The sequence below is a fragment of the Heterocephalus glaber genome, unplaced genomic scaffold, assembly GCF_053883595.1.
Source record: "Heterocephalus glaber isolate CG9 unplaced genomic scaffold, H.glaber_assembly_v1.0 deba00001564, whole genome shotgun sequence".
Taxonomy (NCBI): domain Eukaryota; kingdom Metazoa; phylum Chordata; class Mammalia; order Rodentia; family Bathyergidae; genus Heterocephalus; species Heterocephalus glaber.
Window position 1 is genome coordinate 9,067,441 of NW_028258351.1, and position 15,872 is coordinate 9,083,312.

Here is a 15,872-nt window from a genome sequence, read left to right on the forward strand (position 1 = left end):
ATGCTTTAGGTTTAAAAAACAAATGCTTTAGGCTTATTCTTTTCTTTCCAAAAGAGCCTATTAATCCATCTTTCTCAGGTAAAGACTGAATATGAAAAATATAAGTGTCAATACAAACTACAATGACTTTAGAGAAACTTTCTTACACTATACTATCTAAGCTAAAAATGTTTGTGAAAACCAAGAGCATTTTTTAAGAAGGGAACAAATATACACCAGCCCTCCCCCCAATTTTTCTTTTAATAATTTAGCAATACCTTTTGAACTTACATTGGTGATGATTCGATGAAGTGAATTTACCAGCACATAATGAAATGTAGATGGTGAATTCTGAGCCAAGCAGATCTATAGAGAAAATAGTAAATTGTTTCTATGAGAAAAATATTCAGTAACACAAAGACAAAAAGAACAGCAAAAGAAGTTTTTTTTAATAGATTTTTTTTTTTGGAGAGTCAGTCTTGCTGTGTTGCTGAGACCAGCCACAAATTCTCACTCTTCCTGCCTCAGCCTCCTAAGTAGAAGGAATTAAAGATATACACCACCACACCTGGCTAAAACAGAATACATTTTTAAGATCTCCAAATTAGCATCAATATATAATACTAAGAAATACTGATAAATGTATACTTATCTTTCTAGTCTTTGCATCTGTAAGATAATAGCATCAGTAAACATAGTTGGATAAAAATCAATGCTCTCACCTTAAAGTGTTGGTTGTTCTGAGGGCTTATACGAAAGCAAGAAACAAGGCAATCAATCATTAGATCCACATCTGCAGGCTGACTACCTCTTGAGAATGGTTTAGTAGGATTAAAAAGCAGGTTCTGTAAAAACCCCAATAAAAAACAAAGGCCTTTAAATGGTCAAGCAGTACTTTACTAGTATGTAATAATACCAACATTATCCACATAGATGATAGTATGTTAATATTCAGTTACCAAAAAAAACACAAAGTACTCATATTGTAGTTCAATAATCTGATATCTTACTACACCACATATGGTTCCTTTCAGTCTCTCATTCTTACATTATTTTGAATCCAAGTCTGTGTATTTATGCTAGCTTAAGAAAACTGGTTAAATCTGTATTATTCTTCATATTCTCAGTCTAGGCTGATGAACAAAAACAGGTCCTATTAACTTATTAAAAGTTGACTCAGAATGTTAATATTAACAATAATCTTTGGCATAATGCTTGTACTAAAAGTTTATTCATTTAATTTTCTTAAAATTTGTAGTAGAGAAAGAAGCACGTTACCTTAAGATCAACCACCATGGACTGAACTAGTAGGAAAATTACGGAGTTATCTTCCCAGTTGATGTAAGTACTAGCTTTACACAGTTTGACACAAGCAATTGCAGCACTTTCTGTCAGCTGCCTACTTCCTCCATGGCCAGCAAGTGCTTTTCGTAGACTGTCCAGAAACAACTTCTATAGAATTCAAATACAACAAAAAGATAACTCATAGTTTCTTCTATTTCAGATTTAACTAATAAAATAACAGCTACACATACACTATAAAGAATGCACAATTGGCCCGGGGATTTAGCTCAGTGGTTCCGCCGCTTGCCTTGCAAGCGCAAGGACCCAAGTTTGACCCCCGGTACCAAAAAAAAAAAAAAAAAAAAGAATGCACAATGTATACAGGTATTTTGGTTTTCAATTGCACAATATAAGTAGTTATCATCACTTAAATATTTCTCAAATCCCCCCCCAAAAAAAATCTCTTCTCCATTTTCCCTGTTGAATTCATATAGGAATACACTGTATAAGAAACAGTCATTCCCAAATATTTGAACTCAGCACTGAATTAAACTGATCATATCTTCCTTCTGATAATTTTCAACATCTAAATACTATATTGACTTGCTATATGCACATGTCAAATTGTTCCATCCTTTTCTAGTACTCCAAATTGTATTTAGACTTTAGCCTCCTAAGTAAGAATGCATTTATGATTGGTCGATTGGTCTAAATTATTTTTTTATTTGTTGGTTAGTTGTGTTTTTTGTTTTGTTTTTAGAGACAGGGTCTCCCTGTGTAGAGTTCAGGCTGGCCTTGAACTCGCAGTAGTTCTCCTGCCTCAGCTCCCAAGTGCTGGAATTAGAGGCATGAGTCACTCAGCCTGGCTGTTCCTCTAAATTTCGTTCTTTAAAAAAATACTCATTCTAGTGACTTCAATCCCTCTTCACAGTTCACTGGCCCATTTCTTCCCTTGACTATTCTCCAAAATGAAAATCTCACATCTTTTCCTATATTCTCTAATATAACATGTCAAAAGTTAAACCCACTCAACACCAGAAGAATGCACATTCTACTCAAAGTGCACATGGAACACTTTCCAAAGCAGACCCATTATGTTAGGGCACCAAACAAGTGTTAATACATTTAAAGAGACTAAAGTTACACGAGGCATCTCTTCTGTTAATAAGGAATTGAAACTAAACCAATAGTAGAGGAAAAACTAGAAAATTCAGAAATGTGTGGAAATTACACAACCCAATCCTAAATGACCAATGAATCAAAAAAAAAAAAATCACATGGGAAAGGAAATTAGTTTTTGTTTTGGTACCGGGGATCAAACTCGGGACATTGTGCTCGCGAAGCAGGCGGCGGCACCAATGAGCTAAATTAGAAAGTATCTTGGGGCAAATGAAAATAAAGCACAACACACAAAAACTTAACAAAATGAGTGAGAGCAGTGCTAAGAGGGAAATTTATCATTGTAAATACATTAAACAATAAGAAAGTTCTCTGATCAATAAATAACTATACACCTTAAGGAAGTAAGAAAAAATAACTAAACCCAATTCTAAAAGTGATGGAAATAACAAAAGATTAACATGGACATAGAAATAAAAAATTAATACAGAAAATGAACAAAATCAAAAGCTGATTTTCTGAAAAAGTCAACAACAAGGACAAAATTCTGGGTAGACTAAAAAAATAGCAGTCTGAAATTACTGAAGTCACAAATGAATGTGGCAACATTACCAGTGATGTAACAAAATAAAAAGGATTATAAGATAATCCTATGAAAAACTGCACTTCAACAAATTAGATAATATGGACAAACTCCTACAAACACAAAACACTCATGAAGAAATAGAAAATACAAAAATAAAAAAATAGAAAATACAAATAGAACTATTACTATCATAAAGAAACTAAATCAGTAAAAAAAGAAAAAGAGAGAGAGAGAGAAGTAGAAAGAGAAAGAGAAAAAGAGAGAAAGAAAGAAAAACTCAGGACCAGATGGCTTCACTGGTGGATTCTACAAAACACTGAAGAATTAATATCAACCCTTTGCAGATACTTTCAAAAAAAAAACATTTAACCATACTGTCTAGCTCATTTTGCAAAGTCAGGATTACAGTGACATCAAATCCAAAGACACTTCAAGAAAATTCTGGACAAATATCCCTTAAGAATATTAAGTAGGGGGCCGGGGATATAGCTTAGCGGTTTCGCCTCCTGCTGCGCAAGCACAAGAACCCAAGTTCTATCCCCAGTACCAAAAAAAAAAAAGAACCTAAGTACTAGGTATATAGCTCAGTGGTAAACCACCATGCACAAGGCTCTGGGTTCCATCCTCAGTACCGTGAGAAAATAAATCATAAAAAGAGTATCAATGAAAGAAAAGGAAAAAAACCTCAACAAAAAATAGCAAACCAAATTTAATAGCATGTTTAAAGGATTGTACACCATGACCAAGTAAGCAACACATTTCTGGAGCAAAAAAACAACTTCATGATGAAAATCATTTGATGTAATATACTAAAGTAACAGAATGAAGGAAAAATTCTACATGATTATCTTAGTTGATATACAAAAAGTCTCTGATAAAATTCAACACCTTTCAAGATAAAGCATTCAAGCTCGGAATAAAAGGAATATTTTTCTTTTTTTCCCCCCCATTAACTTTACTGGCACATTTTAGGTATAAAATACAGTTACATTCATCATTGGGATCTTGTACCATTACATGAGTATCTTGGTTCTTATTTTTTTTCCCCTTCCCTTGCCCTCCCTTCAACCCCTCCACCCTTCTCTATTTGCAAAGACCTTGTTTCCATTTTTTCCTCTTCTCATATTTTTTCCTTTCCCTTTTTTCCCTTCCCCTACCCCTCCCATTTCCCCTGCTCTTTTAGACCTTTTCTTCAGGTTACACAATATCAGGTATTCATTTTTTAAATTACAATATTAAGATCTAGGAGACATTATCACAGATTTTACAGAATTTAAAAGGATATAGAAAGCATATTACAAAAATCTTTTTTGAAATAAATTTGACAACTTCTAAGAAGTAACTTAGAAGACAAATTAATGAAACTAACTCTGGAGGAAATATAAAATTTGAATAGCACCTATTAAAGAAAGTATATTCCTAGCTTGAAAACCTACCTGTATGACAACAGCAGGCTCATATACATTTTAACTGATAAATTATATCAAACAATTAAAGCAGAAAAAAGAGGGAACACTTCTCCCCTCATTTTAGGAAATCAACATTGTGCTAATCCTAAAACTGGATAAAGATAATAGAAGAAAAAAGTATGAACAGAGATAGAAATTTGTTTAACAAAACAAACTATTAGAAGTCAGATCTGGCAGGATATAGAAAGTGGTTTTGTTATAGGGATGGCAATGTTGGTTCAGCATTAGAAGATCCACCCCCAAAAGTCATCATTTTAACAGAGGAAAGGAAAAAGCCATATGATCCTGTCACTAGTTGGAGAAAAAGAATTGGACTAAATTCTACAGCTGTTCATGGTAAAAGCTATCAGGAGACTAGAAGTAGAACAGAACCTTCTCAACAGATTGAAGACATGTACTCCATACTTCCAGTGAGAATGCCTTATATGAATGGAGAAGATACAATGCTTTCTCCTTAAGGTGGGGAACAAGGGCAGATATGCTTACTCTTTATCTGTCTGTTAAACTTTGAAACCAAGGCCCCACCAAAATAGTCCGGCAATAAAATGACACAACTAGGATAGGATTGGCACGGCAGAAGCAAAATCTTTATATGTAGATGAAATGATCATCTACAGAGAAAATACTAAGAAATCTCTAAGAGTCCCTAGAACTTGTACTTGAATTTAGCAGTATTAGAAAACACAAGGTATATATAAAAATTCAGGTCTGTGTATACGTGCTATAAATGAAGAACTGGATATTGAAATTTAAAAGTTATGTAGGAGTACAAAGGACCTAGAAAAGCCAAAAACAAAAACAAAAACAGTGTTGGAAGACGTTTAGCACCCAATTTTAAGACTTCTTCTAAAGCTACAGTAATCAAGGCAGTGTTGGTGTAAGGAAAGACATATAGATCATTGGAAAAAAACAGAGAATCTAGAAATAGAACCACACATATATGGTCCACTGAGTTTTGAAAGATTATTTAACACTAGCATTATATAGATTATAAACTCGATTCAAGAGCTGAGGAAGAGATAGTGTCTTCAGCAAACGGCACTAGAACACCTGGTATCCGTACATAAAAAATTAACCTCAATCCTATTTTTCCATACATGAAAATAACTTGAAGAGATCTATGAACCTAAATAGGAAAGCCTAAAAGTATAAAACTTTAAGAAGAAATAATAAGGTAAAATATTTATGAATTCAGGGTAGGCAAGAACTACCTAGGATACAAAAAACCATAATGTATAAAAGAAAAAAATTGATAAATGAGATTCCATCAAAATTTTGAACTTTAAATGACATCATTAAAATGAAAAGTAGTCCTTAAACAGACTATATTTACAATGCATATAACCTATGACCAGAATACATAAAGAATTCTTACAGCTCATTAATAGACAACCCAATTAAAATGTAGACATAAGATGATAAATAGCCAGTATAGCACAAGGAATGGTGTGCAATTCTAGAATTAGAAAAATACTAATCAGTACAATAATAAGAATGAATTATACAGTCATTAGGGAGATGAAGTCAAAAGTTTTAAAAGCTTGTCATGACTTTTTCTTTTTGTTGGATTCTCCCCCTTTGTGTTTTATTTGTCACGCCCAATGGATTCATTCTGCTGGGTTTCCTCGGGTTGTGATCCTCATTGTCTTTTCCTAGGGTATTGTCTAAAATTTTTTGGAGTGCTGGTTTGGTATTCATGAAGTTCCTGAGGTGCTCTTTGTCAGGAAAGCATCTCATTTCTCCATCAATTTTGAAAGATAGTTTTGCAGGGTACATCAATCTGGGTTGGAGGCTGTTTTCCTTTAGGGCTTGAAATACATCAAACCAAGCTCTTCTTGCCTTGAGAGTTTGCATTGAGAAGTCTGCTGTGATTCTGATGGGCTTTCCTTTGTATGTGATTTGTTTCTTTTCTCTCACTGCTTGTAGAATTTTGTTCTTCTGTTGGATTTCTGGAATCCTAACTATTATATGCCTATGTGTAGATTTTTTTTTGATCAAAGCTAGCTGGAGTCCTATATGCCTCACTTATCTGTATGTCAAGTTCTTTTCCCCTCCTGGGGAAGTTTTCTGCCATCACTTCTGGGAACAGTTTTTTTATGTCATCTGCACTCTCTCCTCTTTCTTCATTGACTCCAATCAGTCTTATGTTATTCTTCTTTGCATCGTCTAGCAGCTGCTGGATTGATTTCTCATGTTCCCTTACAATTTTAAAGCAATTTTTCTTTTCCTCCTCACTAATTGCAATCTTACCTTCTATATGTGAAATTCTATCCTCACATTGGTTCATTCTGCTGCGCAGACTTTCAATGGAGTTTTTCATGTCCTGGAAATCTATTTGCATCTGTTTTATGGATTCCATTTGTTTCCTATGTTGGGATTCCATCATATTCCTCAGATCCTCTATTTTTTTATCTATGTCCTCTCTAGATTTATTAATCATGTCTTGCACCATGAGCAAAATCTTTGCTGTTATCTGAGTAATTATTTCTGATTTCATTTTTCCCAGATCCTCTTTTGTTGCCAGTTCAGAGAGTCTAGGTGGTTGAGTATCAGAGTGTTCCATCTCGTTTCCCCTCGGAGTTGCTGTAGGTGATCCAGAAGTCTGTCTTTGAGGCTTGTTTATGTGTCTTCTCATTTCCACGGGGGGGGGGGTTGCTTCTGGCACCCATGTGGCTCACCTTCACTGCCCTAGGAGCCTGGGATGGAGGCGGGGAGCTTCCTTCCGGGTACTGGGATCGGCTAAGCTTCACTGCCCTAGGAGCCTGGGATGGAGGCAGGGAGCTTCCTTCCGGGTGCTGGGACCGGCTGAGCTTCACTCAGGAATATTTTTCAATAAGATCAAGGCCGTACAGTAAAAATCCACAGCTAACAACGTATCAATCAATTTACCATTGTAAGGTTGAAGGCTTAAGCTGGGCATGGTGGCACACCTCTGTGATCCAAGCACTCAGGAATTTGAGGCAGGAGGTTCTAAAATTTGAGCCCAGCTTGGGCTACAAAGAGAGTTCAAGTATAGCATGGACTACATAGTGAGACCCTGACTCCAAAATAACAAGACTGAAAGGTTTTCCCCAAAAGTCAAAAACAAGGTAAGAATGCCCTCTGTTGCCACTTTTGTTCAACAGAGTAGCGCTAGAGTAGTTCTAGACAGAGCAACTAGGCAAAGAAAAAAAAGGGCTGGGGATTTAGCTCAGTGGTTTCGTCACCTGCCGCGCAAGTGCAAGGACCCAAGTTTGATCCCCGATACCAAAAAAAAAGAAAAGAAAAAAAAGAAACAAAACCAATCCAAATTAGAAAGGAAGACATGCTCTTATATGCAGAAATCCCTAAAGAGTACACACACACACACACACACACACACACACACAGTGCTAATAAATTCAGCAAAGTTATAAATACAAAGAAAAGACACAAAAAATGGATGTTATATATTAGCAATGAAAAATGTGCAAAGGAAATTAAGGCAACAATTCCACTTTATTAAAAAGAATAAAATATTTAGAAATTAACCAAGGAAATGAGATTTTACAATGAAAACTAAAAAATATTACTAAAAAATTAAAGAAAACATAATAAATGGAAAGATATCCCACGTGCATGAACAATTAGAACAACAGAACTACCCAAGCACTCTACATAGTCAATGCAATCTATCAAAATCCAAACAGGGCCTGAGATATAGCTCAGTGGCACTGCACCTGCCTCACAAGCGCAAGGTCCTGAGTTCAATCCCCAGTACCACAAACAAACAAAAATTCCCAACAGCATGTGTTGCAGAAAAAAAACTATCCTAAAATTCATATGGGATCTCAAGAAACTTTGATTAGCTAAAAAAAAATCTTGAATAATTAGAAGGAAATAATAATTGAAAAACATGATACTGGCATCGTAAGGAGAGACATATTGACCAATGGAATAGAATAAAGAGCTTAAGAAGAAACCCTCACACATATGACCAGTTTTAAGTTCTAGGACTATTTAATGGAAAAAGGACAGTCTTTTCAACAAATGGTACGGGGCAGGGAGAAGAAATTGGACCCTCCACTTACACTGTATGTAAAAACTGGCAGAAGAAAACACAGGGAAAAATCATTACAACATTGTATTTGGATTTGGCAATGATTTCCTGGATATGACACCAAAAAAGCACAAACTACATAAAGAAAAACTGAACAAATCAAACAACAGAACTGAAAAAATTTGCATCAAGTGACATTATGAAGAAAGTGAAGTAATTCAGACTGGGAGAAAATATTTGCAAATCATATATCTAATAAAGAATTAATAGCCACAGTATGTAAAGAACTCCTATAACTCGAAAACAAAACAACAATCTATTAAAATGGGCAAAGGACCTTAACAGACATTTCTCCAAAGATAAAATGAACAGTAAACTTACAAAAGGACATTCAACCTCATTAGTCATTAGGGAAATGCAATCAAAACCACAACAAGCTTCTCTATAGTACTTCATACCCTTTAGATTGACTACAATTTTTAAAAAAGAAAAGAAAAAAAACTTACTTTCCAACAGAGAAATATAACTCTCATGCAATGCTGGTGGAAATTTATTATTCATTATTTTAAAACATCAGGTAACTTCTCAAAATGTTAAATATAAAATTATCATATAATCCAGCAATTCCACTTCTAGATACACACCCAAAAGAACTGAAAAAAAGGACTCAGATATAGGTACAGTACACCAGTATTCACAGTATGAATTGCTCCAACAGTCAAAAGATAGAAACAGCTTAAGTGTCTATAAACAGATGAATGAATAAACAAAATGTGGTATATGCATAACAATGGAATATTATTCAGTCACAAGGAATGAAATTTTGATACGTGCCACAACATAGATGAACCCTGGAAATATTATGTTAAGTAAGTCAGATACATCACTCCACTTAACATGAAATAATGTAGAATTGGCAAATTCAGAAAGGAAAGAAAGAAAGAGAAAGAAAGAAAGAATAGAGTGAGGGGCACAGGAGAAAGGAGATGGGAGTTATTGTTTACTGGGTACAGAGTTTCTGTTTGAAATAACTAAGAAAATGTACTGGAAATAGTAGTGACCACTGGAAAACACTGCGACTGTGCTAATGGCACCACACTGTACACTTAAAAATAATTTTAAAATGTTTTAAAGAAAGAAGCTAGCTGGGCATGTAATCCCAGGACTCTAGAAGGTTGATGCAGGAGGATTACAAGTTTGAGCCCAGCCTGGGCAACTCAGTGAGATCCCGTTTCAAAAAATGGGCTGAGAATATAGCTCAGTACAAAAGGTTCTAAATTCAATCCTCAATACTGAGGGGAAAAAAGAAAGAAAGAAGTTGGAACTTTCCTTTCATTACCTCAAAACACCACTTTACCTAACTATCTCTAACACTGGCCCTGGCCCTTTCCTCATTGCCTAAGGATTAAATTTAAACTCAATGGTGTTCGCTTTGGCAGCACGTATACTAAAATTGGAACGATACAGAGAAGATTAGCATGGCCCCTGCACAAGGATGAAACACAAATTCGTGAAGCATCCCATATTTTTTTAGCCATCAAAAACGAGAAATTAGACATTTATTGCTAAATGGATGCACATTGAGGCGATGCTTTTAAGTGAAATAAATAGGACACACATGTGTAAATATCGAATAGTTTCTCTAGTGTGAGAAACTGAAAGTGTAAATAAGGACTAAAGGTGTAATAGATAATGTGAAATAGGAAGAAAAGGGGCAAAGGGGAAGTGGGAGGGGTAGGGGAAAGGAAAGAAGGGAATGGAATTAATATGAGAAAATGAAAAAAAGGAAACAAAGTCTTTGTAAATAGGGAGGGATGGAGGGGTTGAAGGGAGGGTGGGGGAAGGGGGAAAAATAAGAACCAAGAGAGATTATGTAAAGGTGCATATCTCCAAAGATGAATGTCATTATATTGTACACCTAAAATGTACCAATAAAAGGACATACAAAAAAAAAGTTTAAACTCAATGTATCTCACAGGGTCTTCCAGATTGCTCTAACATCTGCCTCTGTCTCCACTGCTTATCACTGCCTGCATCAATCTTCTGCCCTCTAGCTAATTTCCATTATATACCTTCAATATGTATACATCTGTGTCATTTATGACTTTTTTCCCTAGTGCTGGGAATTGACCCAGGGCCTCAATTATGCTAAGCACATTCCTACTGAGCTACCCTCACACCCTAAATCCTATTTTTAACTTAAACTCAGCTAAAGTTCTATCCAAGCTTCATCTAAAATGCATCAATACAGGACCAGGGATTTAGTTCAGTAGTGCCATGTCTGTCTCACAAGTGCCAAGGTCCCGAGTTCAATCCCTGGTACAAAAAAAAAAATCTAAAATACTTCAGTACATGTAGTCAGCATTACTGTCCCAGCAAACATGGATCCTCAGTATATAACTTTTCACTCATAAAGAAGAACTTGGGCTGCATGTGGCAGCAAGCACTTGTAGTCCCAGCTACTTGGGATATGGAAGTGCAAGAATCACTTGAGCCAATGAGTTCAAGACCAGCTTGGACAGCATAACAAGACAATTTTTTAAATTCTGTGGCAGGTTCGGCATATCCAAGGACCTGGGTTTGATCCTCATTACCACACACAAAGGAAAGGAAAGAAAAGAGGGAGGGCAGGCAAACTGAATTATAGGGAAACAGCAGTCTAAGCTATCCTTGACTACCTCTCTACTCTCGTTACTCTTTTATTCTTTGATCTCAAGGAGATTCACTATGTTCCCAGAGATGTACATTTCTCAGCCTCTCCTCCAGTTAGATGTGGCCAGGTGACCTGAGTTCTAGCCAGTGAAATATAAATGAGAGTGATGCGTGCCATTTCTGTGCTCTGCTATGCGATTTTCTTTCCTTCTGGCTGGCAGAACGGCAACAATACAAAAGCTGTATGTTATATGGACAGAAATTATCTACAACTATGCTGATAAAATTGAAAGATACAGTTTGTAGCAAAGATCAACTATCAAAAGTAACTTTAGGGCTGGGGATTTAGCTCAGTGGTTTTGCTGCATGCTGGGCAAGTGCAAGGACCCAAGTTTGATCCCAGGTACCAAAAAAAGTGACTTTAAAAGAGAGAAAAATTGTTCAAAAGATTGAAAATAGAATTACCATATAATTCAGCAATTCTACTTCTGGGTATATACCAAAATAATGGAAAACAAGGTCTCAAAGTTTTCTGTATACCACGTTCACCATAGCATTACTCACCAAAACCAAAAGGTGAAAACAAACCAAATATTCACTTGGATAAATGTAAACTTGGTATATGTGCTGCCGAAGCAAGCACAGGATAAATGTAAACTTGGATAAAGACAAAAGCAACCGAAGTATAAATCTGTATAAAGAAAATGTTGGTATATACATACAATTTACAGTAGATTCACTCTGCCAAGGGGTTGTAGATAAAGAAGAGTAAGGAGTTGTTTAAATGGGTATAGAGTTTAAGTTTTACAAAACAAAACAATTTTGAAGTCTGGCTATACAACAGTCTGAATTATACTTAAAACTACTAAATTGGCTGGGTATGGTGACACATACCTATAATGCCAGCACTTGCCACAAGTTCCAGGCCACCCCAGGCTTCATAGTAAGACCCTGACTCAAAAGACAAAACAAACAACAACAACAAAAAACCTACACTGTACACTTAAAGATACTTAAAGTGGTATATTTTATATCTATTTTACCATATCAAGACTTTTTAAAGATAAAAAATAAAAATAGTATTTAAAAATTGAGGTCAAAAATTACATAGATAAATAAGCATGAGTACTTGGAAAAGGTGATCAGTTATTTTAAATAAATAATAGATACACAGGCTAGTTTTAGAAATATTCGTAAGTAGCCAGTAGACATATGTTAGTATAAAACTGAAAATCAGAAGTAAGCAGGCTTGCTTCTTCCCTGAATGCCATTCTGTTATAGCTTACATCTAGATGTCCTTCCAAATCCTCATCTGGTCATAGGTGGGGCTTTTCAGGGGTGGCTGGATCTAGGGTGTGTGATGCTGGAATCAAGGATGTGATGCCAGAATTAATTCACAGTGAGATGGTAGGATGTGAATGCTCCCACCCTTAGGGCTAAAATATAACATATAAGAGAGACAGAAAGAGAGTTGCTGTGGCCATTACTTGTCACTTCTCACTTGCTTCTTTTGCTGCTTTCTGCCTGCCAGGACCTGTTACTCTTCTCTGATGGCCCTCTGCAATGCCACCCTGTCTTAGAGCCAGCCAATTATAGACTGAAACCTCTACAAACTGTGAGCTGAAAAAACCCTTCCTTCCTTAACTTTAGGTGTTGGGTATTTTGTCTCAGCAATGGGAAAAGTTACTAAGACACCTTCTATTATGGCAATTTATTACTTTTCTTTAAAATTAATGAAATAAGCAAAAGTGAAAGAAAAACTTAGAAGCTCCAAATCCTGATGATTTTATAACTGATGTGTAATTAGATAATTTCTATTGTTTAAATTATTTCAGGTCTTAGCCAGGCATGGTGGCACACGCCTATAATCCCAGCACTCAGGAGGCTAATCACCGTGAGGCCAGCCTGGACTACATAGTGGGTTTAAGGTCAGCCTGAACTACATAGGGAGACCTTGTCTCAAAAAGCCACAAGTAAACAAATAAACTAATCAATTAATTCCAGGCCACAGAAAATACTGAAACTCCCAAATTCTTATTTATTTAGGACAAATAAGTGTTAGAATAATTTGTTATTTTCAACAATAAAATGTCATTAAATACACATTTTCTGAGAATCAGAATGAAGCAGTATTAAGTACAATAGTGTTATGGTTGGTGTCCAAAGTATTCCCCAAGAAGTCTTACTGTGTTGAAGGTTTGGCTACTGATCAGCTTCTGGGGAGTCACTGAATGATAAGGGTCTGATGCCATAACTTCATGGCCTACTGAAAGGGAGTGAATCATGAGGGTATAACCTTGGATACTACATCTGGTCCCAGACCCTTCCTCTATGGTTCTCTTACCTTCTGTTTCCTGGTAGCCATGAGGTAAGCAGCTTATAAGTATACAATTAATTCAGAGAAAGGATAATCACAGATCCACAACCAAAATCATGGCCTCTCACCCCTGAAATTAATTGATTCCCTGTCCCTAAATTTTTCTCCAGAAATTCTTTTTAAAGAAATCATACAGGGCTGGGGATGTAGCTCAGTGATAAGGCATGCGCTTAACATGTACAAGACCACAGGTTCAAGCTCCAGTATCACCAAAAAAGAAAACATCATACAAAAGATGAAAAAGACCAAAAATAAAAAACCTAAAAGAGAAAATAAATTATGCAGTATGTTTTGATTGTCTTCTTTTACTTAACATAGAGTTTTTCTGAGATTTGTCACATTGTTGATTCAGTAGTTACTTCTAATTAATGAATAATATTCCATTAGTATTCCACTATCTCCAGGTACCACAGCTGGTTAATTCAGCTGATGGACAATGGATCTGTTTTCAAATTTAGGCTATTACAAATAAAGCTGTAACAGGCAATGGAATAAAAATTTTTGAATGAAGAAATATGCCTTTGATTCTTTTCATATTACAGGTATATACATAATTTTCATTTTATTTATGAATGTAACTTTCAACATTTGTATCTGTGGAGTTACATTCACAAACTTTTTTTATATTCACATAACTTTTTTTCTTCCTAATCATTCTGTGCTTGCAAATTTGTATGTAATTTCAATACTAGTAGCTTTCTGAATGACATTTTTTCAGTTTTACTTGAGGTATGATTTACAAATAAAAACTGTATATATTTAGTGAGTGCAACATGTTGTTTTATTTACATATACATTGCAAAATGATTACCACAGTCGAGTTAATTAACATATCCATCACTTCACATAGTTTATGTTTTTGAAGGGAGGGAGAAGAGCTGAGAACACCTGAGATGAGATACTCTCTTACCTTTATCAGCTCTGGAATTAAATAGGGATAATTGCACAACTTTGTGAATATACTAAAAATTAGCAAATGGTACAACACATTAAAGCGGTGAATTTTTCAGTACCTGAATTATATCTTAATAAAATGAATAAATAAAACCTTGGGAGGGCCAGGGATTTAGCTCAGCGGTTTCGCTGCCTGCTGTGCAAGGGCAAGGACCTCAATCCTCGGTACCATAAATAAATAAATAAATAAATAAATAAACAAACAAACAAATAAACAAACAAATAAATAAATAAATAAAATCTTGGGAGAGAAGAGATCTGACCAAAAAGCTAGGAGATAAAAAAACAAGACCAGATTAACCACATGCATATTTTAAACATCTAAAGAGCAAAAAGAATCCATAACGTTTAAAAAGAGAAAGCAAGTAAAAATATACCCCCTCTATAACAATAAAGACAAAAAATACAATGGAAAAAGGAGTAAATCCCTGAAGATATACAAATGGCTGATAAACATTTAGAAAGATATAGCTGTGATTATTATATAAATTTACCTGAGTATTATTATTTTTATTTTCCCAGTAAATAGAAACAAACCAAATCTATTTTGAAGGGATTCCAACAATCTAACATGAAAAATGGTGCCCTCAAAAGCAGGGACATATCCCTAAGAGGAATACCACAGAATAATAGATGCTCAAGGATTACCTATTCATTTATTTCCTCTTCAATCCATAAATTCCCTATCCACTATTTCTACAAAGACATAAATCATCCCACTGGCTGTGAACATCTCCATCTATGACCAAGTAATGTAGGAGCTCATTTCATGTTTAGTCAGCTAAGACTATTTCTCTCAAAGTAGCAAATAAAAAAATATTCATAGCAAAACTGCACAGTGAATTTCAAATAAAACAATAAAATTAATATTCAGCTCTTCTTTTTTTTTGGTACCAGAAACTGAACTCAGGACCTTGTGCCGGCCAGGCAGGTACAGTGCCACTGAGCTAAATCCCTACCAGCTCTTCATTTTTAAAAATGTATAATATCTTGGGGTGGAAGGATTGAAGGGAGGGCAGGGGAATGGAGAAAAAATAAGAACCAAGATGGATTATGTAAAGGTGCAAATTTCCAATGATGAATGTCACTATATTGTATACCTTAAATGTACCAATAAAATTAATTTTTTTAAAATGTATAATATCCTTTCAGGATTACCAGTTGTTATAGCATCAATTTCAGTATAGATAGTAAATGTAGTAGCCCACCTTCTTAATAAAATTCTGTAAAAACTACTCTAAAATAGCTTTTAAAATGCATTGCTAGGTCATTTCAGTAGGACCAAGTGCATACAAACCTAAGTACATGCAAATAACACTTATAAAAGTGACAGAGTCTACTGGGGCAATCCCTGAAGGGATTATTAATAAAACTACATTTAACAGAACTGCCATTTAGTCTTCTGGGGTAAAATAAAGACATCAATAGATTGTT

The 15,872-nt window shown here is 35.2% G+C and overlaps 1 protein-coding gene and 1 non-coding gene across 11 annotated transcripts in view; one reads left to right on the forward strand and one right to left on the reverse strand.

The window, feature by feature from the left end:
- Window positions 1–15,872, reverse strand: part of Nf1 (neurofibromin 1) — a 285,217-nt gene that overhangs the window by 174,069 nt on the left and 95,276 nt on the right. For all 10 annotated transcript variants that reach the window (XM_087191932.1, XM_021248915.2, XM_021248918.2 and 7 more), the window contains exons 9-11: window positions 1,258–1,431; window positions 702–824; window positions 271–345 (exon numbers count right to left, since the gene is read on the reverse strand). In XM_087191932.1, the coding sequence (XP_087048058.1) occupies window positions 271–345; window positions 702–824; window positions 1,258–1,431 (372 nt within the window). The remainder of the gene's footprint in view (window positions 1–270; window positions 346–701; window positions 825–1,257; window positions 1,432–15,872) is intronic.
- LOC147823818 (U6 spliceosomal RNA) lies at window positions 9,879–9,985 on the forward strand. The gene has a single exon (XR_015443340.1). It is a non-coding gene; the product is annotated as a U6 spliceosomal RNA (small nuclear RNA).